The 18,857-nt window shown below is 44.8% G+C and overlaps 1 protein-coding gene across 3 annotated transcripts in view; it reads right to left on the bottom strand.

Annotated features, from left to right (window-relative positions):
• Nucleotides 1-18,857, bottom strand: part of rgl1 (ral guanine nucleotide dissociation stimulator-like 1) — a 42,221-nt gene that overhangs the window by 6,309 nt on the left and 17,055 nt on the right. For 2 of the 3 annotated variants that reach the window (XM_071345277.1, XM_071345275.1), the window contains exons 2-6: nt 11,639-11,749; nt 8,489-8,697; nt 8,110-8,184; nt 7,725-7,918; nt 190-323 (exon numbers count right to left, since the gene is read on the bottom strand). In XM_071345277.1, coding sequence (XP_071201378.1) covers nt 190-323; nt 7,725-7,918; nt 8,110-8,184; nt 8,489-8,697; nt 11,639-11,749 — 723 coding nt within the window. Of the gene's footprint in view, nt 1-189; nt 324-7,724; nt 7,919-8,109; nt 8,185-8,488; nt 8,698-11,638; nt 11,750-13,927; nt 14,181-18,857 lie in introns of those variants that run through there. The other variant, XM_071345276.1, reaches the window with a different exon arrangement.

Raw genomic sequence — 18,857 nt, forward strand, 5'->3', positions numbered from 1 at the left:
ATTTATAACCTTCTTAATTATCATTTTTAAAAAGGAAAACTACTTCACTCATATTATAATTATTTATAGGTCGTATTTCATAGAAATATGGTAATACTGGACAGTTACTTTAAAATGTATATTTATCCTATATTGTTCAAATACATTGGAAACCCATACTCCCACCCAGCCTCCCTCAGCCTCTCTTACCGCATCCATATAGGTTAGCTGCTCGGCCACCAAATCTGCATCAAATGACAGGAAATCTTCCTGGACCTCGATCTCCACTTCCTCATCCTCACCCAGGCAGAAGGAGCTGTTTCCATGGAAACCGCCGGAGAAACCTACCAAGAGAAATGATCAGATTAATGATTTCCTTCATGATGGCAGGGCTGCCAACTTCTGAAGATAGGAGATCGCACTCCAAGCTTAAGTGAATGTCATTGGCTCCAACCCCTAGCCTGGGTTAAAAGCTCATTTCCACATATTTTCATATGGCTTAGGCCCATGACCAGGGTGGAATTATTTTTTTATTATTCAAGATTCTCTTACAGTTTGAAAAAAAAGCTAAACAAAATCAAATCATTGTCACATGCACCAAATACAACAGGTGTAGAACTTACTGGCAAAGTACTTAACCAACCATGCAGTTAAGAAACATAAGAGTTAAGAAAATATTTACTAAATAAAGAAAGAAAAGTAACAAAATAACAAGGCTGTATTATATATACACTGCTCAAAAAAATAAAGGGAACACTTAAACAACACAATGTAACTCCAAGTCAATCACACTTCTGTGAAATCAAACTGTCCACTTAGGAAGCAACACTGATTGACAATAAATTTCACATGCTGTTGTGCAAATGGAATAGACAAAAGGTGGAAATTATAGGCAATTAGCAAAACACCCCCAATAAAGGAGTGATTCTGCAGGTGGTGACCACAGACCACTTCTCAGTTCCTATGCTTCCTGGCTGATGTTTTGGTCACTTTTGAATGCTGGCGGTGCTCTCACTCTAGTGGTAGCATGAGACGGAGTCTACAACCCACACAAGTGGCTCAGGTAGTGCAGGTCATCCAGGATGGCACATCAATGCGAGCTGTGGCAAGAAGGTTTGCTGTGTCTGTCAGCGTAGTGTCCAGAGCATGGAGGCGTTACCAGGAGACAGGCCAGTACATCAGGAGACGTGGAGGAGGCCGTAGGAGGGCAACAACCCAGCAGCAGGACCGCTACCTCCGCCTTTGAGCAGGAGGAGCACTGCCAGAGCCCTGCAAAATGACCTCCAGCAGGCCACAAATGTGCATGTGTCAGCATATGGTCTCACAAGGGGTCTGAGGATCTCATCTCGGTACCTAATGGCAGTCAGGCTACCTCTGGCGAGCACATGGAGGGCTGTGCGGCCCCACAAAGAAATGCCACCCCACACCATGACTGACCCACTGCCAAACCGGTCATGCTGGAGGATGTTGCAGGCAGCAGAACGTTCTCCACGGCGTCTCCAGACTCTGTCACGTCTGTCACATGTGCTCAGTGTGAACCTGCTTTCATCTGTGAAGAGCACGGGGCGCCAGTGGCGAATTTGCCAATCTTGGTGTTCTCTGGCAAATGCCAAACGTCCTGCACGGTGTTGGGCTGTAAGCACAACCCCCACCTGTGGACGTCGGGCCCTCATACCACCCTCATGGAGTCTGTTTCTGACCGTTTGAGCAGACACATGCACATTTGTGGCCTGCTGGAGGTCATTTTGCAGGGCTCTGGCAGTGCTCCTCCTGCTCAAAGGCGGAGGTAGCGGTCCTGCTGCTGGGTTGTTGCCCTCCTACGGCCTCCTCCATGTCTCCTGATGTACTGGCCTGTCTCCTGGTAGCGCCTCCATGCTCTGGACACTACGCTGACAGACACAGCAAACCTTCTTGCCACAGCTCGCATTGATGTGCCATCCTGGATGACCTGCACTACCTGAGCCACTTGTGTGGGTTGTAGACTCCGTCTCATGCTACCACTAGAGTGAGAGCACCGCCAGCATTCAAAAGTGACCAAAACATCAGCCAGGAAGCATAGGAACTGAGAAGTGGTCTGTGGTCACCACCTGCAGAATCACTCCTTTATTGGGGGTGTCTTGCTAATTGCCTATAATTTCCACCTTTTGTCTATTCCATTCGCACAACAGCATGTGAAATTTATTGTCAATCAGTGTTGCTTCCTAAGTGGACAGTTTGATTTCACAGAAGTGTGATTGACTTGGAGTTACATTGTGTTGTTTAAGTGTTCCCTTTATTTTTTTGAGCAGTGTATATATATATACACACACAGGGGGTACCGGTACCGAGTCAATGTGCGGGGGTACAGGTTAGTCGAGGTCATTGACGTAATAAACTCAGCAAAAAAAGAAAAACGTCCTCTCACTGTCAACTGCGTTTATTTTCAGCAAACTTAACATGTGAAAAATATTTGTATGAACATAAGATTCAACAACTGAGACAAACTGAACAAGTTCCACAGACATGTGACTAACAGATGTGGAATAATGTGTCCCTGAACAAAGGGTGGGTCAAAATCAGAAGTAACAGTCAGTACCTGGTGTGGCCACCAGCTGCATTAAGTATCGCAGTGCATCTCCTCCTCATGGACTGCACCAGATTTGCCAGTTCTTGCTGTGAGATGTTACCCCACTCTTCCACCAAGGCACCTGCAAGTTCCCGGACATTTCTGGGGGGAATGGCCCTAGCCCTCACCCTCCGATCCAACAGGTCCCAGGCGTGCTCAAGGATATTGAGATCCGGGCTCTTCGCTGGCCATGGCAGAACACTGACATTCCTGTCTTGCAGGAAATCACGCACAGAATGAGCAGTATGGCTGGTGGCATTGCAATGCTGGAGGATCATGTCAGGATGAGCCTGCAGGACGGGTACCACATGAGGGAGGAGGATGTCTTCCCTGTAACACACAGCGTTGAGATTGCCTGCAATGACAACAAGCTCAGTCTGATGATGCTGTGACACACCGCCCCAGACCATGACGGACACTCCACCTCCAAATCGATCCCGCTCCAGAGTACAGGCCTCGGTGTAGCGCTCCTTCCTACACCGAGGCGAGGTGAGACAAAGGTGAGACAAAACCGCGACTCATCAGCGAAGAGTCCTTTTTGCCAGTCCTGTCTGGTCCAGTGACGGTGAGTTTGTGCCCATAAGCGACGTTGTTGCCAGTGATGTCTAGTGACGACTTGCCTTACAACAGGCCTCCACCCCTCAGTCCAGCCTCTCTCAGCCTATTGCAGACAGTCTGAGCACTGATGGAGGGATTGTGCGCTCCTGGTGTAACTCAGGCAGTTGTTGTTGCCATCATGTACCTGTCCCGCAGGTGTGATGTTCGGATATACCGATCCTGTGCAGGTGTTGTTACACGTGGTCTGCCACTGCGAGGACGATCAGTTGTCCGTCCTGTCTCCCTGTAGCGCTGTCTTAGGCGTCTCACAGTACGGACATTGCAATTTATTGCCCTGGCCACATCTGCAGTCCTCATGTCTCCTTGCAGCATGCCTAAGGCAAATTCACACAGATGAGCAGGGACCCTGGGCATCTTTCTTTTGGTGTTTTTCAGAGTCAGTAGAAAGGCCTCTTTAGTGTCCTAAGTTTTCATAACTGTGACCTTAATTGCTTAAGCTGTTAGTGTGTTAATGACCGTTCCACAGGTGCATGTTCATTAATTGTTTATGGGAAACAGTGTTTAAACACTTTACAATGAAGATCTGTCAAGTTATTTGGATTTTTACTAATTATCTTTGAAAGACAGGGTCCTGAAAAAGGGACGTTTATTTTTTGCTGAGTTTATGTACATGTAGGTAGAGGTAAAATGACTATGCATAGATAATAAACAGCGAGTAGCACTAGCATCAACAACAACAAAAAAGGGTTGGGGGTCAATGCAAATAGACTGGGTAACCATTTGATTAGCTGTCAAGCAGTCTTATGGCTTGGGAGTAGAAGCTGTTAAGGAGCCTTTTGGACCTAGACTTGGTGCTCTGGTACTGCTTGCCATGCAGTAGCAGAGAGAACAGTCTATGACTAGTGTGGTTGGAGTCTTTGGCAATTTTTAGTGCCTTCCTCTGACACCGCCTGGTATAGAGGTCCTGGATGGCAGGAAGCTTGGCCCCAGTGATGTACTGAGACGTAAGCACTACCCTCTGTAGCGCCTTCAGGTCAGATGTCGAGCAGTTGCCATACCAGGCGCTGATGCAACCAGTCAGGATGCTCTCGATGGTGCAGCTGTAGAACTTTGAGTATCTGAGGACCGATGCCAAATCTTTTCTGTCTCCTGAGGGGGAATAGGGGTTGTCGTGCCCTATTCAAGACTGTCTTGGCGTGTTTGCACCATGATAGTTTGTTGTTGATGTGACACCAAGGAACTTGAAGCTCTCGACCTTCTCCACTACAGCCCCGTCGATGAGAATGGGGGCATGCTTGGCCCTCCTTTTCCCGTAGTCCATAAATGCACACTCAAAACCCGATGACTTGGTTTGAAGTTACTTTGAGATTATTTGGCCATGAAATTTAGAGTATGCTAGCTAGGTAACATTGAATTACATTGGTTTTTGGTTAGAAAATGCTAATATTGGCCTCCTGAGTGGCGCAGTGGTCTAAGGTACTGCATCGCAGTGCTAGCGGTGCCCCTAGCTGGCTTCTGGGTTGGATGGCATTGTGTCACGAAGCAGCGTGGCTTGGTTGGGTTGTGTTTCGGAGGACGCATGGCTCTCGACCTTCGCCTCTCCCGAGTCCGTACGGGAGTTGCAGCGATGAGACAAGACTGTAACTACTACCAATTGGATACCACGAAATTGGGGTGAAAAATAAATAATAAAATAAATGCTAATATTAATGGTTGGCGGCAGTGGCTAACCATAGGATGGATTGCAGTCTCTCCTTGTCCATAAGAAACAAACATGTAAATATGTAATTCACTTGGGTGAACTATCCCTTTAAAATAGGACCGTAGAAAATCCTGCCTAGAAGTAGCACTTCAGGGGGTTGGCCACCCCTGATCTATGTTTACCAAAAACTGGGGGTTTCAATATATTAATGTGACTTCATTTGATTTCTGCACAGTACCCCACATTCAAGAAAAATGTCATGAATATCAATCTTCAGGTGGTTGAGGCTGATTTGCAAAACCTTGCTATCATCTTACTCTACATAGGCAAGATCTTTTCCATTTGTGTCTACCATCTTGTGCACAATACTAAAATGACAAAACAGAATATTTGAGGCAAGGGGCATTTCAATATAGCTCATTTTTTAGCCCATTGTAGAGGATGGCAATTGTTCTAATGACTTACAGCAGCTATTGTAAAAGACTAAATAATTTAAAACAGAGATTAAAATCTCCTGAAGACAAGAGGACATAGCTTAAATCTGCCCCTACACCAAACCCAAATTATCTTCCAATGTATTGTTGTCCCCCCACAACAATCATTTACACATTTGGGTTCACAATTTGTTTGTGCAAAATAATGTTTATAATACATACAAATCAAGTCACCTTACCAAGATTCCTGCTGAATGCTGCCTTTTCGTTGTTACAGCCTAATGAACCTTGTGCTAAATCACTAACGACCAAACAAAGTAAATAATGTAGCATATGGATCTGGGCTCATGCAAGTGGTGGATTTAATCACTATAGTAGGCTAGGCTATATTATCACAATGTCAAAAGGAAACATTCTGCGACACGAGTGACAGAAAATTCACTTGTTGACAATTATGTGTAGAAAACAGCGCTACAATATGCCGTGCTGCTCTTCTGAAAATGTTGTTCACAAACATTGATCAGCGGAGAACAAACTTGCCTGTCCAGTCTGCGGTGGTGCTCCCATAGAAAAGCTGCTCCACGCTAATCATGAGGGAATTTTTTTTTTTTTACCAACGCGCATCCAATCGCCTTGGTCCTCGACCCTCACTAAACCAATCACAAGCTTCAATCTGCTGCGGTTCACAATGTGGTGGTAGGAAAATTATGGATCTCCCGGGTGAAGGTGCTGCAGTTACAACGCTTATGATATACAGTTGAAGTCGGAAGTTTACATACATTTAGGTTGGAGTCATATAAACTCGTTTTTCATCAACTCCACACATTTCTTGTTAACAAACTATAGTTCTGGCAAGTTGGTTAGGACATCTACTTTGTGCATGACACAAGTAATTTTTCCAACAATTGTTTACAGACAGATTTGATTATTTCACTGAACCACAATTCCAGTGGGTCAGAAGTTTACATACACTAAGTTGACTGTGCCTTTAAACAGCTTGGGAAATTCCATAAAATTATGTCATGGCTTTAGAAGCTTCGGATAGGCTAATTGACATAATTTGAGTCAATTGGAGGTGTACCTGTGGATGTATTTCAAGGCCTACCTTCGAACTCAGTGCCTCTGATTGACATCATGGGAAAACCAAAATAATCAGCCAAGACCTCAGGAAAAAAAATGGTAGACTTCCACAAGTCTGGTTCATCCTTGGGAGCAATTTCCAAATACCTGAAGGTACCACATTCATCTGTACAAACAATAGTACGCAAGTATAAACACCATGGGACCACGCAGCCGTCATACTGCTCAGGAAGGAGACGTGTTCTGTCTCCTAGAGATGAATGTACCTTGGTGCAAAAAACGCAAATCAATCCCAGAACAGCAGCAAAGGACCTTGTGAAGATGCTGGAGGAAACAGGTACAAAAGTATCTATATCCACAGTAAAACGAGTCCTATATCAACATAACCTGAAAGGCCGCTCGGCAAGGAAGAAGCCACTGCTCCAAAACCGCCATAAAAAAGACAGACTACTGTTTGCAACTGCACATGAGGACAAAGATCATCATTTTTGGAGAAATGTCCTCTGGTCTGATGAAACAAAAATAGAACTGTTTGGCCATAATGACCATCGTTATGTTTGGAGGAAAAAGGGAGAGGCTTGCAAGCCAAAGAACACCATCCCAACTGTGAAGCACGGGGGTGGCAGCATTATGTTGTGGGGGTGCTTGACAACAAAGTCAAGGTATTGGAGTGTCCATCACCAGCCCTGACCTCAATCCTATGGGAAATTTGTGGGCAGAACTGAAAAAGCGTGTGCGAGCAAGGAGGCCTACAAACCTGACTCAGTTACACCAGCTCTGTCAGGAGGAATGGGCCAAAATTCACCCAACTTATTGTGGGAAGCTTGTGGAAGGCTACCCAAAACATTTGACCAAAGTTAAACAATTTATAGGCAATGCTACCAAATACTAATTGAGTGTATGTAAACTTCTGACCCACTGGGAATGTGATGAAATAAATAAAAACTGAAATAAATCATTCTCTCTACTATTATTCTGACATTTCACATTCTTGAAATAAAGTCGTGATCCTAAGACAGGGAATTTTTACAAAGATTAAATGTCAGGAATTGTGAGAAAAAAACTGAGTTTAAATGTATTTGTCGAAGGTGTATGTAAACTTCTGACTTCAACTGTAGAATTGCAGGCACAATTGAAAAGTTAACGCACGGAACAGACACTGTATTAATCAAAGAATGAAAGCAGCAGGCCTACTTTTTTCAATGCATGAGAAATAAGGTGTGGAGTGTGAAGAGGGTCAATGGAGAGAAAGAGATGGAGATAGAAATAGAGAGAAATGAAGGAGAGGGAGAGACAGATAAAAAGACTAAAGAATTGAGGGAGGATATAGTACTAATTAACTAGATATCTTAGACTGTTCACCCACCCTCGGAGTCTGGATCCAGACTGGCCTCGGCTTGTAGCTGCCCCAGTAGACTCTGGGCTCTACGAATGGGCTCCGATCCAGGCAGGGCCCTCTGTAGATAGGCCATGACTCTGTGGAGGCAGGGGTAAGATGGAGGCTCCTGGAAGTCCTCTGGACACTGGTCCAGCCAGACTCGAAGGATGGAGGCCAGGGCACTGAGGATGAGGAGGGAAGGGGGGCAGAGATAAAGTCAAGAAGCCTGCTGGGAGCAAGCTGCTGCTGACAGAGCGAAAGGCAGACTGAGGAGCTACACAGTATCAACCCAGCAACAACTCAGCTTGAATCCATATGGAAAGCAAGCAAAGACAGACAGACTAAGAAAGTAGGAGATGTTGAGAAATCTTACGTTCGAACGGCTCCTTTGGTTTCAGAGGGTCTACATCGCTCCATCTGTCCTTCACTATCCTCTGGAATTCCATATCTGAGAAAAAGAACAAGAGAAAATAACATTTCAGCACCAATGTCTACCATCAGTCTGTAAAAGAAGTGAGACCAATAGGTTTCCTTAGCCTTTCAATGTAGAGCGGCAGTCACAGTGTGTCACAGCCCAACACTTAAACATAAAATTCACCTCATAAAAATAATGTTGGTTAGCTAAATTATTTGAACCAGGTCTTATAGCACTATGGCTGGGAGAAAAGCCTGAACACACTTGGGCCCACCAGGACCAGGAGTTGCCAGCCTCCGCTGTACACTACAGCCCCCAGACCCAGACCCAGACGTACTTGTCCAACAGCAGCTGCAGCACGGTGTGTGTGCTGGCGAAGGCGCGGTACGTGGACAGGAAGATGCTGGTGTAAGTGAGGTCATTGTCCCCAAACGCCGTCAGCAGGGTCTCCACCAGCCGTTCCAGCGTTCCCGCCCGGATACTCCGGATCTTACAGGTTTCCAGCTGGCTCACTGTGTGGCCAGGGGGCAGCCGGTCCCCCTCCGCCTGTGATCAGACAAGATTGAAAGAACCAGGGATATTAGAACGATGAGAACGGGGGAGAGAAATGGAGGGAGAGAGAGAGGTGTTGAGACAAAGGCACCCTATATTTAATTCTTAAGCAGATGTGTCCGAGTATTGTGTCTGCTGGGAGAAGAATTAGAAGAGAGGAGAGAGATATTTGGTGCTGCTAGCACACTAAAACAGGAAACTCTCCAATCTGCTTCTAATCACGGAGTGGAGCACCCCTCCTCCACCCTGTCCTCTGGCTAAGGGAGGGAGGCAAAGAGGACAGCAAACTCAGTCCAACTCCAACACACAGTAGCTCTCCACTCTCAAAGTCAGTACTGCTCTCTGGTAAAAATCTCACCACAAATGTACTGACTGTCAAGTACCAAACATATACATTCACATTGTATAGCATTTCTTCAGATGGCACTCTATGGGCAGTGCCACAACAGTAAACAATGCACCAGTGTGGCACTGTGGCTCACTGTTTACATTATCTTGCTTTCCCACTAAAGAAATGAAGGGATTACAATCACCAACAACCACAAAGAGACAATCAACAGAACAGACAATAGTCTTGTTTTCACTAGCTTACTCATACATTCACATATACAGAACTCCCACTCAGAGGCTACAATAAACAAGCACTCCAAATGTATACTGCCATATAATAATGTGGGGTAGTTGTTCTCATCCATATGCTTTGCTTTTACAGGATGTAACATGCAGGGAAAGAAGAATTATGGTGGCAGTTGGGTCGTTCCACTTCAAAAAGCACAAGAAAGACAATTTCAAGACCCACCATCTCAGATTGTTCTGAAATCGTTTCGGTTGTTAGAAACAGATATGATTAGCATTCCTGCAAAATAATTTTTTTAAATATCATTTGTTCCCTGAGAAATTATGCTGATTGATTGCACACAAATTGACCATTTTAATTTCTAGGATTCATATAATATTCAATATTCAACAATTATAGTACCCAACATCCTATTTGGACCTAACTTTTTTCTAACAATGTGTAAGACATGAGGACTCCAAAGAAGTGGTCAATAACCATCCACGGACACACCAACAACGAGTATATTGGATCAATTCTCTATGTTTGACAAGTAGTATGCTGCTGCAGCTCAGAGTATTGTTCCTTAATCCTATGTCATGATTTCTCTGTGAATTTGGTGATGGTTTCTTTCCCCTGTTCAGAGAAATTAGTAATTGAAGTTGTTGGGTGTATGTCCCATCCTACATCCTGATAATACCAGGTTCTGACCACTAGATGGTGCTGTTCCTGCTATTCGTTTTTTTTTTTTAAAGAATCTCCCCATTGTTAAAGGGATAGTTCACCCAAATCACAACATACATATATATATATATATATATATGTGTTTTCTTACCCTGTAAGCAGTCTATGGGCCAGGTATGACAGCAACCCATGCTTTGGTTTTGTTTACCTGGCCACAATTTCAAATGCTTTTTGGCATTTGTGGCACAAATCCAATGCAGGCCAATGGTAACTATATTAACATTTCCACACTTCATATCCCAAAAAATCTATAAGTAATATCCTTGAGTTACACAATCAATTGCTAGATACTTTAATGACAAATTTGTCTGAACAGGTGGGGGGGACAAGTTCACTGAGAATACAATTACATAGGATGAAAAATAACTATACTCTGAGCTCCATACTAGTTGTCAAACAGAGAACTGATACTATATACTGGTTGTTGGGGTGAGATTGGTGTGGGGTGTTGGGAGTCCGATGGCTTTTGACCACTTCTTTGGATTCCTCATTTCTTAGTCATTGTTAGAAAAAGGTTTGGTCCAAATCAGATGTTAGGTACTACAATTATTGAATATTACATTAATCCTATAAATTAAAATGGACAATTTAGGTGCAATCAATTAGCTTAAATTTATCAGAGATCAAATTATATTTCAACAAAATAATGTTTCCGGAATGCTTATCTTATCGATTTCGAACTACAGAAACAATTTCTGAATAATCAGATGGTGGGTGTCAAGGCTTGCTGAAATGACATGGAATGACCTAATTAGAACCAGACAGAGATAATTAGAGGACGCAACATTGCACCTGTCTCATTGTGGCATCTGTGCGAGCATGGGCAGTGCCATTGTGGCCATCTCCATTTTGAAGTAGTACATTTTCTTATTCTGCTACTTCTATGAGTTGGTAAACAAACTGAAAGGGTGCATCCTGCCACCTGGAATGTGCTGTTTGAACAGGTATAAAGCCAAGGTTGGCACTTGACTGCCACCTGCAGTTATGGAATGTGAGTATAATAGACTATAATTCATGAGTATAATTCATTGGCTGATCCCGCTTGACGATATGGATGGAATTTTGTGATTCTTCTTTAACCCATAGGAAGTCCCTCCCAGTTGACTACTTCAAAATTGTAAAAGTACTCAATGGCGCTACCAGTGCTAAAACAGGATTTTGGAGCACTAGAGTACTCTCTCTCTATGGAACTGGCAAATCAGGAAATCACATGACTTTGACAAACAGTTGAGTAGGCTATTTGTGTAAAAGTTTTTATATGGACTGCGCAGGGTGTTGGCAAAATTGGGAGAATTCAACAGTTTAAAAGTTAAAACGCCCTGTGATTGCAAATTGACATTACTGCATATCTTATAATGAAACAGACAAGTTCTATCCACAAAACTATTTATTGTACCCTCTCCTTTCACAAAGAACTATAGACTTATATAATTGCAAAGTGATTCAATCTGTCCAACGTTGCCATGTTAACTAGTGATTATATCATCAATTCTCCAATGGAAAGATTCAATCTGTCTATAGATATAATGTATTGATCAGGGTTATTGTTTGAGCCTGATAAAGTCTCTCACAGGTTCTCAAGTTTGCGTGTTTCAACCAGTGTGTTGTAGTGAAAGAGCAGAGTGGTCCACTCACCCCCAGCCATCTTGCTCCCTTGTTGGCAGCCTGCTGGATCTGGACCCTCTTCAGTGTCACGTTATATATTGCTCCCTCCTCCACTTCCTCCCCCCAGTCCTGCACCGAGCTCTGTGGGAGAGACATATTGAGCTGTTGACACACAGACAAACCATCCTCTAGAACACAGGACCACAACAAAGCTGAACAAACCAAAACTGTAGCAAAATGTATCACATTTAAAAAGAAGTGAAGTGTGTCTAGAAACAAAAGAGGAGTACTTTTGTTATGACTCAAGGACACCGCGAAAGAGATAGAGAATGAAACCCATACTGAGCAGAGTGCCACTGAGTAGGAGAGACTGTCTCCCTCACCCCCATACCTTTCACCCTCTCTGAGAGCTGAGGTCAGAGCTGGAGAGGGCCACTGGAGCGCAGGAGATGAGAGCTAAAGCTGAGAACTGTCTGTAGACTAAAGACAATAAAAGATCCCCGGCCTGTCTGAGACTGGCTCAACCTGAAACCTCCCTCCCAGAGCCTGGAACTGGTGGAAATACAGTACATGTACCGCTCACTGCTCCACACACACACACACACACACACACACACACACACACACACACACACACACACACACACACACACACACACACACACACACACACACAGTAGTCTACTCTCTGGCTCTGAATCCATATTGGCGACATATTGCCTCTCAGCTATGCAGAGCACACACACAGAACTGCAGTTCACTCAAATCAAACATCTGCCCAGTCAAGCAGGAAGGCAGCCGCATGCAGTGTAACGGTGACCAGAGCTAATTTCAATCCCATAAAGAGGAGCTGTTTAGAGGACAGAAGCACTCCAGCAAGTCCAAACTCTCACTTTCCACCGCTGCCATAACAGGACAATGGCAAAGTCCACTCCCTCCCTAGACAGAGTGGTGGCAGCTAGAGTCAAAGGTTACAGCTGGCCGTTAACAGGCTTAAAACGCCAGCTCTTAAGGCCAGTGGCACTTAGCCCGGAACTGTTGTGGGTGGATGTTTGGGTTCTAACAAAAACACAGCACAGAGGGCCATGCAGGGAACCCACCCCAAACAATCACAGTCAGGCACTGATAAACAGTGTGTGGTGGCAATGGGCTCTGGTGTAGAGAGAGAAAGAAGGCCACAGAGGAGTAACCGAGTCCAGGAGATAAAACAGGCCAGAAGGTCTGTATTTTCCATCCGTTTCCTGTACAGTGCTGCCTCTCTGCCTGCGAGATAAATACTTCACTCAGTGAGTTATGCAGTCCAGTCCACTCCAAAACAATAGCAGGAGGTATTTCTGCTCTGTGGCCCAGCCTGCTGAGTCCACAGTCTGCACAGAGCCTGCTCTTTGTGCCAGGCATAAATGTTTTTCAAACTGGGGTTTAAAGGCCTGCCTGCTTTGTGGACCAAGTTGGGGCAAAAGCACCGGGCGGGAGTTATAAAAAGAGAGATCAAACAAGTTATTCTGTCACAGGGGACATTTTAGCCTCTAAAAGGACCCAGCTCAGTGTGTCATCTAATAGGCCTATAATACAAAAGCTGAGATAAACATGGTTGTGAAAAGGAATGAGTTTAGAGACTACATGGCATATAAATGACCCCAGGATATAAACAGAAGATGGCTTGTTTACTAACTCCAATTTCATAATTGCTGGACAGGCTTCAGTTTGGAAGGATGCTCCAATTCAGCGGAGAAGGATCCCGACTACAGAATTGACTATTTGCTCGGGAAAATAACAGTAGTCTGTCTCCGACCCGCTTCTGCTGACATCACAGAACACATCACAGTCTTGAGCCAAGTGAAAACAATACGCTCAAGATAACAACAACGGTGTCAAGTCTTTGGGCTGATCCGTAGGCTTTGTGCTTGCTCCAGACGCAGCTGCAGGGACCCGTGAAAGGAGCTCACGCCCCAGGGCCAAGGCAATTGTTCTACCATTTCACTCTCGGCTCAGAGACAAAAGTTTTTCATTTCTATGGGGAAAAACGAATGGTATCATATTTATTCGGACACTAGTTACATTTCCATAGCGCGGCCGCGTCTTTACGCAAAACGTTTACGCGCAGGCGATACAGACCATTTAAAGTGCACCACGAGAGCGTTGAGGGAGAGAAAACAATTCAAACTCAATGTTCAAATTCATCCCCCGCCGCCCCCCCTTTCTTTCCTTTATCCGCTACTTTCCCAAGCATACCCCCTCCCTCTCCAGCCGCTCTGAAAGCTGACTCTCAAACCACAAAAGCAACAGTCTGCAGCACGGAAACAGTGGAACTTTTTTTACCATCTTAGCTTTCCAGGCGAATCTCATGGTCAGCGCTTCTCTCATGATCCGGGGACTGCATCAGAACACGGTATAAACAGTCAACCCAGGCAATAAATGTTTCCAGTCCCCAGCGACATACGGTGCTGTCCTGCTCTGTAAAATATTTTCTTCACTACACAATCCGTCACAGCTCTCTTGTCTGTGTTGTCCCCCTCTCTCAAATCCTCCTCCTCTCTTTCAATCTCCCCTCTTCCCCAGTCCTCTGTTGAATGGCTGAGCTCCGCCCACTGCACTCGCGGTCCTCCCAATAACCCCTCCCGTTACCATTTTCTTTAGATTTTTCATTTTCAGGGAGAACATTATGTGAAAGATACAATCTGACAGTAAATTTAAGATAGTATTTTAGTGCCCGTCGAGATTTTCGTTGATATTACGCATGCATGCTTGTGTGTAAAGCTTAAAGGGTCAATCTGAAGTTCCTTCATCCATTTTTGGACTTTCATTAATAATATATACATATTGATTATTGAAGAATATCATTTATAATTGCCTCATGAGCTTAGTTCAACTGTCAAACCCCATCAGAACCCGAAATATAAGCTTGTTTTACTCCAGTGTTTGTAAACATTGTAAATAAACACTACATACCCCTAAAACATGCTTGAAACTATAATGTTTATATCTTGGATGGTCAGTCCTAGCTCTGTCCATGAATTTGAGTGGTTACATTTCTCCAAGCCCACCCTTTAGCTTTTAACCAAAACAGAGGCGGGGTAACGGTTTGTTATTGTTTCAACTAAGGATTGGCCCTTTAAGCCAGATAGTCCTTGTTCCAGTGAGACAATACAAGAAGGCTGGAGATGCAGTCACGACTGTGTATTGTTTATGTGAATAGGGTATGTGTGTGAGAATAGTCAACAACTGTTCCACTGTTTATGTATTTGTACACATAGTCAACCACCAGTGGTGTAAAGTACTTAAGTAAAAACACTTTAAAGTGCTACTTAAGTAGTTTTTTGGGATATCTGTACTCTACTATTTCTATTTTTGACAATTTTTACTTTTACTCCACTACATTCCTAAAGAAAATAATGTACTTTTTACTCCATACATTTTCCCAGACAATCAAAAGTACTCGTTACATTTTGAACGCTTAGCAGGACAGAAAAATCAAATTCATGCACTTATCAAGAGAACATCCCTGGTCATCCCTACTGCCTCTGATCTGGAGGACTCACTAAACAGAGAACATCCCTGGTCATCCCTACTGCCTCTGATCTGGCGGACTCACTAAACACAAATGCTTTGTTTGTAAATTATGTCTGAGTGTCGGGGTGGGCCCTTGGCTATTCATAAATTGTCAAAAATAATAATAATTTGAAATGATTCATACTTTTTACTTTGACTTTTGATACTTAAGTATATTTTAGCAATTACATTTACTTTTGATACTTAAGTATATTTAAACCCAAATACTTTTAGACTTTTACTCAAGTAGTATTTTACTGGGTGACTTTCACTTTTACTTGAGTCATTTTCTATTAAGGTATCTTTAATTTTACTCCAGTATGACAAGTGAGTACTTTTTCCACCACTGTCAACCACTTACTTAAGTCAGTGGAGAGATAGAAATCAGCATGTGATCAAACATTTAGAGAGTTATTACGAAGCCATTAGGATGATCAATAACAGTATGTCTCATGTAATAACTTCAGCCACCAAGGCCCACACAATTCACTGTGAGTCATGTACTGCACCAGTAGGACTAGACTTCCAGTGGACAATGGGAGCCCTCTGTAGGAGAGTAGGCTGGCCATGCTGTGACCCGTGTCCTCTGACTCTCATACACTGGCCAATGTAACACACAACGTCACACAGCATCACACCAAACGTCACACACAGTGTCAGTCGGTGCCCACAGACGTACAGGCCAGCCATGGTGTCACTGCTCCCCAAACAGCCCAGTCCAGGTTGGCTGCAGGCCGGGCCAGAGGCCAGAGGCTGCCTGCCTGGAGGGCCAGGGGTCCAGGGAAGCCCTGTGTAGCCTGGCTGGAGGCCAGTTCCCAGGCTGGCTTGCCCCACCATCCACATCAGTCTCCAGGGCTCTGGGAAGCATCGACAGGCAGTGGGAAAGGTGGTGACCCCTGGCTCTCCCCCGGGGACTGTTCTGCTGCTCTCAGAGGTGAGTGATGTCATCCTTCTGTGCGACAATACTCCTTCTGACAAATGTGACAGGCACAGCTCAACTCTACTGGACCAATGAGCACACATCTCCCATTTCACAAGGAGTTGGTTTGGGATGCAGAGAGAGAGGGCTAAGATCTTTGGTGCAATCTACGGAGTTTGGCGCTGCACTGTTCAGATTAAATAAGAGACTGTTTGTATTGGCACAGCTGCTGGGGATAATAAATAAAGCCATATATCTGGTTGATTTACAGTGCTAAGATCCTACTGCTGCTCCAACAGATCTTATAGTCTGGAGCAAGTCTCTATGGAAAAGGAGGTTTGTTTGTCTGGGGGGCCGGAGAAGGGGTGCTGTTCATCCTGAGATCTGGGATAAAATATATCTCCAATATCACAGCACAGACTGGGGGACTGCACATAAGGGTCAGCTCTCCCCCTGGCTGGACCCTTGGACCCCCGGCCGCCAGCCTTCCCTCTTCGGGACCCCTGTCTACCCATCCTCCCCTCTGTCTCAAGGAAACCAGGACAGGGAGCTGCAGCGCGGAGTGGAGCCGGACAAAAACAGGAGGAGCACGGTGCTGTTGTTGCACCACTGTGGGGAAAAAGGCACATTCCAGGAAATCTCCCACTTCCTGCCTGCAGCCTCCTGACTCCACAGAGCCTGCTGTCCTCATACATGACGGGTGGGGCTGGCAGGCTTAGAGCCATAAAACACTACTACTGCTACAGATGGACTGGAGAGGAGAGGAGAGGAGAGGAGAGGAGAGGAGAGGAGAGGAGAGGAGAGGAGAGGAGAGGAGAGGAGAGGAGAGGAGAGGAGAGGAGAGGAGAGGAGAGGAGAGGAGAGGAGAGGAGAGGAGAGGACGGGACAGGACAGGACGGGAGAGGATAGGACGGGAGAGGACAGGACAGGACAGGACAGGACAGGACAGGACAGGAGATGAAAATAAAATAAAAGTAGAGGGACCATAAAACTCTACATCAAGGGGACAGGATTGCATCAGAATACTCACTTACAGAGAGAAGAGAAGAGAAGAGAGGAGACACTCAGTACGGCACTATAGGGATCTAACTATCCATCTCAGAGCCAAGAGGGTTTTGCAGATCAGACAGCCAGACCGTTCAGGATGGTTTGAAGCTGCTCTGTTTAAGTGAAGAGGATCAAGAGGTCATTGTCAGGGAAAGTGTACTGTACTGTTTAGTGGGTGTTGTCAGAGCTGTGTGTGCGTGCGTGTGAGTGCATGTGCTCGTGTCATAAAGAGTTCACAGCAAGGTCAGGAGCTCATAGAGAAGCCATTTAAGCCAGAGGAGATCAAGCAAAAACAATAACAGAGTCATTAGTGGAATTCAGAGGGAACTTAGGAATAATTATTAGATTTTGTACATCAAGCTGGATGGAAATTTTAAGTTGAACCTTTATTTAACTAGGCAAGTCAGTTAAGAACACATTCTTATTTACAATGATGGCCTTTCATTAGCCTGATATGAGCAAAAAATAAGATTCATCCTCACTATTAAAGTATTGGCAGCTGTAAGACCCAGAGACTCCAGTGGAAACTCTGTCATTGCATCATTGCATAACAAGCAGTACTAGGAAGGTCCTGTCAGCATCCAATGCCAGTCTGTCTGTCTGTCTGTGAGCCACAGGGAGGGATCACTTCCCCGAAGCCTCTACTCCCACTACTACTGTCACTATTGTGACTACGTTATGTCAGGTACACTTTGTGCCTGTGTGTGGGTGGGCCATGTGTCCTGCTATATGTGTCTGTGTGTAATTTACACTGTCTGCGCATGCAGATCAGTGTGCCTGTGTGCCTGTGTTTTTACCACACTATCCAGTAGGGAGTGGTATATATGTAAGATGGTGAATTTATCCAGAATCAGCGCTGGGTTTGCCAATGCATCGTGCAGGAGCCACAACTCCAGAGGAGTTGGTTGTTTTTATGACTTTATGATCTTCTATACCTTGTAAAACCTAAAAGCTGAGCAATCAAAGTTAAAGGTGCAAAATGCAGAAATTGCTCCGCCATTTCCTGGTTGCTAAAATTCGAATAGTTTGCCTAATTTCAGTTTTTGTGACAAAACAAGCATTGCATAGTGTAGAGAACCATCTAAACTGCTGTGAAATATATTTTCTATATTTTCTATCAGTCTATCACAGTGCCAACCGTTTTGTCACCAAAGCCCCTTATACCACCCAAAATTAGACTTGGTAAATTTAGACTCTGCGGTAGCAGAGAGAACAGTCTATGATTTGGGTGACTGGAGTCTGTGATCATTTTTGGGGGCCTTCCTCTGACACCGCCTAGTATATAGGTCCTGGATAGCAAGAAGCTTGGCCCCCCTATAGTCCAGGATCAGCTCCTTTGTCTTTCTCACGTTGAGGTAGAGGTTGTTGTCCTGGCACCACACTGCCAGGTCTCTGACCTCCTCCCTATAGGCTGTCTCATCATTGTCGGTGATCAGGCCTACCACTGTTGAGTCAGCAAACTTAATGATGGTGTTGGAGTCGTGCTTGGCCACGCAGTCGTGGGTGAACAGGGAGTACAGGAGGGGACGAAGCACGCACCCCTGAGGGGCCCCTGTGTTGAGAATCAGCATGGCAGATGTGTTGTTGCCTACCCTTACCACCTAGGGGCGGCCCGTCAGGAAGTCCAGGATCCAGTTGCAGAGGGAGGTGTTTAGTCCCAGGGTCCTTAGCTTAGTGATGAGCTATGTGGGCACTATGGTGTTGAACACTGAGCTGTAGTCAATTAACAACATT

The sequence above is a fragment of the Salvelinus alpinus genome, chromosome 16 (genome assembly GCF_045679555.1).
Source record: "Salvelinus alpinus chromosome 16, SLU_Salpinus.1, whole genome shotgun sequence".
Taxonomy (NCBI): domain Eukaryota; kingdom Metazoa; phylum Chordata; class Actinopteri; order Salmoniformes; family Salmonidae; genus Salvelinus; species Salvelinus alpinus.